This window comes from Geospiza fortis, unplaced genomic scaffold (assembly GCF_000277835.1).
Source record: "Geospiza fortis unplaced genomic scaffold, GeoFor_1.0 scaffold491, whole genome shotgun sequence".
Taxonomy (NCBI): Eukaryota; Metazoa; Chordata; class Aves; order Passeriformes; family Thraupidae; genus Geospiza; species Geospiza fortis.
Window position 1 is genome coordinate 485,529 of NW_005054390.1, and position 6,943 is coordinate 492,471.

General features: G+C 40.7%; 1 protein-coding gene across 1 annotated transcript in view; it reads left to right on the forward strand.

Moving 5' to 3' along the window:
* Positions 1–6,943, forward strand: part of RCL1 (RNA terminal phosphate cyclase like 1) — a 35,014-nt gene that overhangs the window by 2,971 nt on the left and 25,100 nt on the right. The window contains exons 2-3 of the mRNA XM_014308883.2: positions 1,950–2,021; positions 2,855–3,030. Coding sequence (XP_014164358.2) covers positions 1,950–2,021; positions 2,855–3,030 — 248 coding nt within the window. The remainder of the gene's footprint in view (positions 1–1,949; positions 2,022–2,854; positions 3,031–6,943) is intronic.

The following is a 6,943-nucleotide window of genomic DNA, read 5'->3' on the forward strand; positions in this document are numbered from 1 at the left end:
GCTCCTTGTGCTGGGAGGAGCTCACGTTCATGCACTTTGAGTAGGTCACGTTTTATGCTTTGATTTTTGTCAGGGTTTGCCGAAACGGGAAAGGTGAAAGAGGTGAAATAAGTGAAATAATTTATTCTCATTTCTGCAGATTTGTTTAAGAGAAATCTTTCTTAGGGAGTACCATCGTCATTCTCATACAAAGCCTTTGGCATCCCAGGATGAATTCCATCATAACTGAAGTAATAAAACAATAGGACAGAATTTGAGGAAGAAACATTGTTGCAGTGTTCAGTTATTTTTTGGGCAAGGACCCCCTGTTATAAAGTTCACAACAGGTGTAGATACTTCTCTGTCTCCTGAGGAGCCTTGGGTGTGTAGCTAAAAATTTTACTCAAAAGCTGCCAAAGCATTCTTGTGTCCTTGACTTAACATTTTCTATGATCCAGAGTATATTTTATCACTGTGGAGCATCTGGTGGTGATGAAGTTTGTAGCTATTGCCATGTTTTTTTAAAGAGTGTTTGAATTTAGGTTTTTAAGTATGGATTCAAGTGTAAACTATGACTGTAACAGAAAAATAATAACAATAAATTCTGATTTGTGTTGATAATTCAGCATGCAGCTCTTTTTGCTTTTCATGAATAGAGCTTTTGTGAACTCTGCAACTGGTGTTCTCCAAGAGTGAAATGTGTGCTCACATGCACTCTTACACTGGAAGATGCCCCAGTGCTTATAAAGTGATATAAACTTTGTAAGTGTATAAGCTGTCATAGTTTAGAAAGAGAGCAGAACCAGTATTGGGTAACTGAGGCATCAATCATATTATGCAAATACTGACAAACTGTAAATTCTGCAGGTAGCTTTGTGGTTTAAATATCTATTACATCCTAGAATCACATGTAGAAAGAAAAACCTGATTACTGTGTAAGAGGTAACACAGGATTATTGCTGAGGGAGATCTGCAGCCTACAAACAATTATGAAGATGCTGTTGGCTCTTAAAACTAACTGGGTTTTGAACTCTGCATATATTCACCTATCTTCCTTGATACTGACCCTGTACCATACCGGGATACTAGCATTAGAATGCTAGCATATTCTTGCTGGGATGCCTTTTTTCAGGTGTTTCTGTTTTGGTTTAGTTTTGTTTTTTGGGGGTTTTATTTATTTGTTTGTTTATTTTGGTGTGTGTTATTTCCTTTTTGGTTATGGTTGGTTGGTACTTTCGGTTTTAGTTTGGGTTAAATCTGCTTATCCTTTTCATTGTCTCTGGGTGAGAGTCCACACAATTGAGAGAAACTGAGGAATCATTTCCACACAAACTGCTATAGTATAGTGAACACAGTAAGCAAGAAAAGAGGCAGTGGGATGACTTGTGGTTCTCTAGCCCTATGTCCAAAACTGTTTTGGACATGGAAAATTTTAGATTCTGCAAACAACTAATTTTGTTTGTGGAACAGATATGCAGCAGCAGCACTTCACATCTAAATGTCCCCTTCTTTTAAGCTAACACTTCTACAGAGAATAATGTGAAGCTGTTATTAGTTTGTCAAGCTTCAGTATATGGGGTCCTGTTTGCTATGATTTGTCTGTTTTGCTTGGTACTGAGCAAAATGTAAATTGTCAAAAGTTTTGTCCTGGACAAGAGCAATCCCTCAAGCCACTGGGGTCAGAAATGTCCACTTTTATTATATGCTGTGTGCCAGGGAGAGGAGTGTGACTAGTCTAGCTGCCCCATCTGAGGGCATCTCAATTGATTTGAGATGAGCGTAAGTGTGGAGGCTCACATTAACATCTCTGTTTTTACAGAGAATTGCCTTTTCACATGTGGTGGCATTATACCACAACTTGATGAGTGAGAGTAGCCTTACTGTCATGGAAGGCAGGAAAGGGTAAAAGTACAAGTAAGGTGTTCAACTTCTAAAAAACTTTACAATTCTGTCTGTGCTCTACTCCTTAGATTTTGAAGCAAGTTTTATTCGCCTGATTGACAAAGTGACCAATGGCTCACGGATTGAAATTAACCAAACAGGTGAGATCTGTTTTTTTTCTGCTTGGCTTCCAGGATTTATCAGTTTCTGCAGTAGAATGGAAGTCTTATCTTGATAGAGGTAGGTGTTCAGATCAGACTGACTGAGAAGATCAGAAATAACAAAGTTGACAAGTTTTGTAATAATTGATCAATGCAAGAGGGTCAGTGCTCTACCATAATGCAGGGAGCTAAGGAGGCTCTATCTTCCAAGAAATTTAGAAAAATTAGTATTTTGTTAGGTATGCAGGATTTTCACAGTAGGCAAAGGTTTCTCTGTACCAGAATTGGTTTTTGTAGAAGAAAAAGAAGATTTACCCTCTACAGAGGCAAACTTCTTAGCCAGACTGCTTGCTTACTCATGTTTAGAAAAGAATTTTGATTAGAGTGAAAAGCATTTCATGTGAAAACTCAGACTCACCTGGTCTGAGGTTTTTGGTTTTTTTAAGGATTGTAATGATCTTTAGTTGGTAAGTAAGACAAATAAATTAGCATCAAATATGCCAAGACTCCAATGACCTAATAGACTGATGGAGGTTTAGCTTCTGTGGAGAATAATAATTGCTTATATCAGCATTTTGGAGATTGCTAAGGGATCCTTGGTTTTAGGGGGAGGGGAAAGGAAGAAAATGGTGTGCAGGACAGACAGACACTCATGTGTTGACTCACTTATTAGCTGCAGATATGTAAATAGTGTGCTGGAAGTGCTTTAGCCTTCCATATAGTCTCCTGCCTCCAATTTGCCTCATATGTTGCTACAAAGTATTTTTGTGCTGTTTTAATGGCCAGTGTTTTGCAGTGCTCTCATTTGGTTTGCTCCCCTGGCCCCTCCTCAGGTACAACCTTGTACTATCAGCCTGGTCTTCTGTACGGAGGCTTGTTGGAACATGACTGCAGCCCCAGCCGTGGCATTGGCTACTACTTGGAAAGTCTGCTCTGCTTGGCACCTTTCATGAAGCATCCATTGAAGATTGTCTTGAGGGGAGTGACAAATGATCAAGTAGATCCTTCAGTAAGTAATTAAGTTTAAGTATCAGAGAAGGATTTTTTTCCCCCTAAAATAACAAGATTGGGAAGAAATGTCTGAAACATGTTGAATTTTTAGCATCCCTCACATCCAGAAGTATCCGTTGTTGCTGCATTAGTAAACTCTCTGAGTCAAAGAAGCACCTGCTAAACTAGAGTGTATCACGCTCTGAACTTCAGTTTGTAATCCCCCTGACTGAGCTGACGTTCAGTTCTGTGTGGCTTCTGTCTTCTCCCCTGCAAACTCCTTTTAAATGCATTGTGAAGCCCTAACATAGGCTTGGTTCTTCTCTTTTCTTAGAATTTCAATGGATTATTTCTCTTGCCCTACAGTTGTATTTACTCTATAAAGAAGAAAGTGTCTTCAAAATATGAGTGCAAAAAGGAAGGAATCTTTCTCTTCTGTTGGGCTCTGGACATAGTCACGCCACTGCTGCTTCAAGCCTTCTTTCTGTTAGAAACAGGAGGCACATGGTGATTAAGCAATTACAGTAGCAAAAGTATGTAATAACTCTAGTTCTTCAGAAATATGCCAGAAACTGTGGTAGGTCAAATGGCTATGAAATGCTTGCCTTGGTTTCTATTTCTGATCTGCAGTCCTTTGTTTTGTACCAGTGTTGTTACAGAAATGAGCTGTGGGGAGATATAATCAGAACGCTGAAGTAATGATTAGTGGTCGCGTGAAATATTTATTTTTCTCCAAAAACTCCAAACATAAACTTATACTTTTAGAGAACAGCATTACTCTTTACTTTTTGAATGGTGATTGGACGCTGCCTATTTTCCTCTGAGTAAATTAAGGACACATTGTAATCTGAAAGTGTAACCAGTTTAAATGAATACAAATACCTGTGAAGTCTAACTACAGATAGTATACGAGCCCCTGAGTCCTGCTCGAATTTATGACTTTTCAGTTGTGTTTCTCTGGTCATTTAAAAATCTCACTCTCACCTGTGGCTCTGTGAGACATCCTCATGAGTCAAGGGATGATCAAAGTGGGTTGTACACAGCACTATAAGAAAAAAAGAGGAAGTATTTTTTGCTGCCTTTTCAGTCATTGTGATTAAAAGTACTTATTGTAACGGGTAAGCATTAAGAATCAAAGAAGTCCTTTTTTGTTGGCTGTTTAATCACAATGGAGAAATTCTTGCACTAATCTGGAGATGGAGAGTAGTCCAATGTTCATATTGCTTTCAAGTAAATTTGGACACTCATCTAAACAATAAAGTCTTGATTCTGGGAATTATCTCCTTTTGGGCATCAGTTGCATGGGCCCAAGATTAAACTATTTAGTTCAAATGGGTGCAAGAATTAAGGCCATTTTGTGCTTGAAGGGTGCTTGCTCTTGCCAAAACTTAGACAAGTGGGTTGGCATACATCAGCTGACTCCCAAGTTCTGTATGCTGAATGTAAATCAAATGTGTGTAAAGAGTTACATCTTAGTTTCATTGTGCTATAGTAGAGGCTACGTTTTAGTTCTTAATGACAACACAGTAACAACTTCAGTTACTGTGACTCAGCTCATACTTGCTAACTGTTAAGTAGTTGTAACTGAATACCCGGTCCTAAAATTGGTTTCACCCTGGCTTATGTCTGTTTAACTTGCCTGAGTAAACATTAATCCTGGCGCACACCAATAAGGTACTTAAAAGACTTCTACAAGTTGTTTGGTATAACGTATGTCTCTGCTGGTTTCTGAGACTAAAAGCACAAATTTAAGTGTTACCCTAATTTATTTGTATGCTTATGTAAATGGAAACTTGGTTTTAATCGATTTTGGTTTTTATTTTTCTGTAGACAGAGGGTGTATATAAACTCAGTGAACAGTTATTTCCTCTGCTTGCCCCAAAAGAGGTGCTTGAATTTGTTTATCTATCTGTATGCTTTCTGCTTTCCAAAGGTGGAAGGGCAAACCAGTGTGACTACAGTGTGGAAGCTTAGGTGTTTTACCTGCTGCTCTTCATGTAGCAACCTCTCTATTTCAACCTGGTAGGTTGTATTGGATTTGCATGGCTGGATTTTGTGAGCTGGGATGCTACAGACGTGGCTTCTGTAAGAAGCTGACCAAAGTTTTGACTTCATCTGACAGAGGCCACGTCGGCTGGCTCAAAGACAGACCCACTGCTGGCCAAGTCTGAGCCCATCAGTGATGGTGGTAGTACTGCTGGGGTAACAGCTTTAAGGAGGAAGAGTGAGGGGGTGGAACTGTGGAATAATCTGGAACTGGAGAGAAGAGTGAGAATGCATGAGAGAAATAGCCCTGGAGAGAGCAGGGTCAGTGAAAAATGGGAGGAGTTCTATGCACTGGAGCAGAGATTCCTCTGTAGCCCATAATGAAGACCATGGTGAGGCAGCTGTCCTCCTGCAACCCACAGATGCCAACAGCAGAGCTTATGTCCACCTGCAGCCAATGCAGGGCCCCACGTTGCAGGTGGAGCAGGTGGATGCCTGAATGTGGCTATGAACCCATGGGAAGCCTGCACTGGAGCAGAATCCTGGCAGGACCTGCAGGCCTGTGGAGAGAGGAGCCTGTGCCAGAGCAGGTTTGCTGGCAGCACTTGTGAACTCATGGGGAATATGCACTGGAGCAGTTTTTGAAGAACTCTAGCCAGTGGGAGGCAAGTAGCAGGAATATGTGTGCAACCAGGGGAGTGTGACCTTTCTTTCATGGTGGCAGTGAACAGGTAGGCTGACCCACTGTGTTTTGTGAAGTCTGCTCTCAGCACTGAGATCTTGGCTTTTACACAGCCATTTACACAGAAGTATTTGTGGGATGTGATTGCTATGTCATTTGAGTTTTCACCAGAGACATCCTTGTCAGGTGCATGCAAGGGAATATTGTGGATCTCCTGCTGTGAGGACAGTAGAAGAGGTTCAGGTGAGGGGAAGAGTTTCTAAAGGACATCTTGTAGAAGTAAAACTTTAGCTGAGTTCAGTGAGGCACAGGTCAGGCTGCGTTCCTGGAGTATAAGAGCATGTGTTTACTGTGGTGTTTGTTTACATACATTAATAGCCCTCCAATAGGGTGCAATGCAAAGCTCTTTGACAACTGGCATCACTCCTAAAGAGTACCGTGGCCACTGAACATGCACTTGTTCCAAGTGGGACTGTGCTGAGATTATTAAAAATAATATCCATATTATTTGCCTTATTAGACACTGGAGCAAATCAGCCTGAGAAGTTGTGAATGCCACAACCCCTGGCAGTGTTCAAAGCCAGGTTGGACAGGGACCTGGTCTAGTGGGAGGTGTCCCTGTCCATGACAGGGGCAAGTGGAACTAGGTGATCTTTAAGGTCCCTTCCAACCCCAAAACATTCTATGATTGTATGATAATACTGCACAGTATTACTGTGTGAGTGATACATCCTGAATGGGTGAAAGGAATACTACTTGCTCTCACTTGTCAGGAAGAGATAAGCCTTTGGAATACCAGCCTGGACTATTCATTGGCAGTCTACACTTGCAGTGTGTTTTTCTGTGCTGCCACTGGTGAGATCTAACCCTGGGTAGCTTGTGGGACCAACCATGTGGGACTGGGTTGAGGCAGTTTAAAGTTTCTCTGTCTAATGATTATGTATACAGAGGATGCCCTTTGTAAGGTGCCTTTTTGAAGGGAATGGAGGTGGCACGCAATTGATAGCTCCTATTTCCTTTCCTTCTCTATGTATTGTTATTCTGACATTTAGATATAACTGCAGTACCCTATTTTAGAGTAATCATTCTTGATGTTTGTGTTTCCACATGTTAAAGTTTTTTACAGCTATACCATGGGGGTTTGAGTTCAAATGACTGTCATGCTGACATGAGACTAGTATAGGAAGTCTTAGCTTAGGAGCAGTAATTGTCAAACAATCAGAATTCAACAGTTGTCTGTAGAAAACAAGAAGTTTTTCCTGCT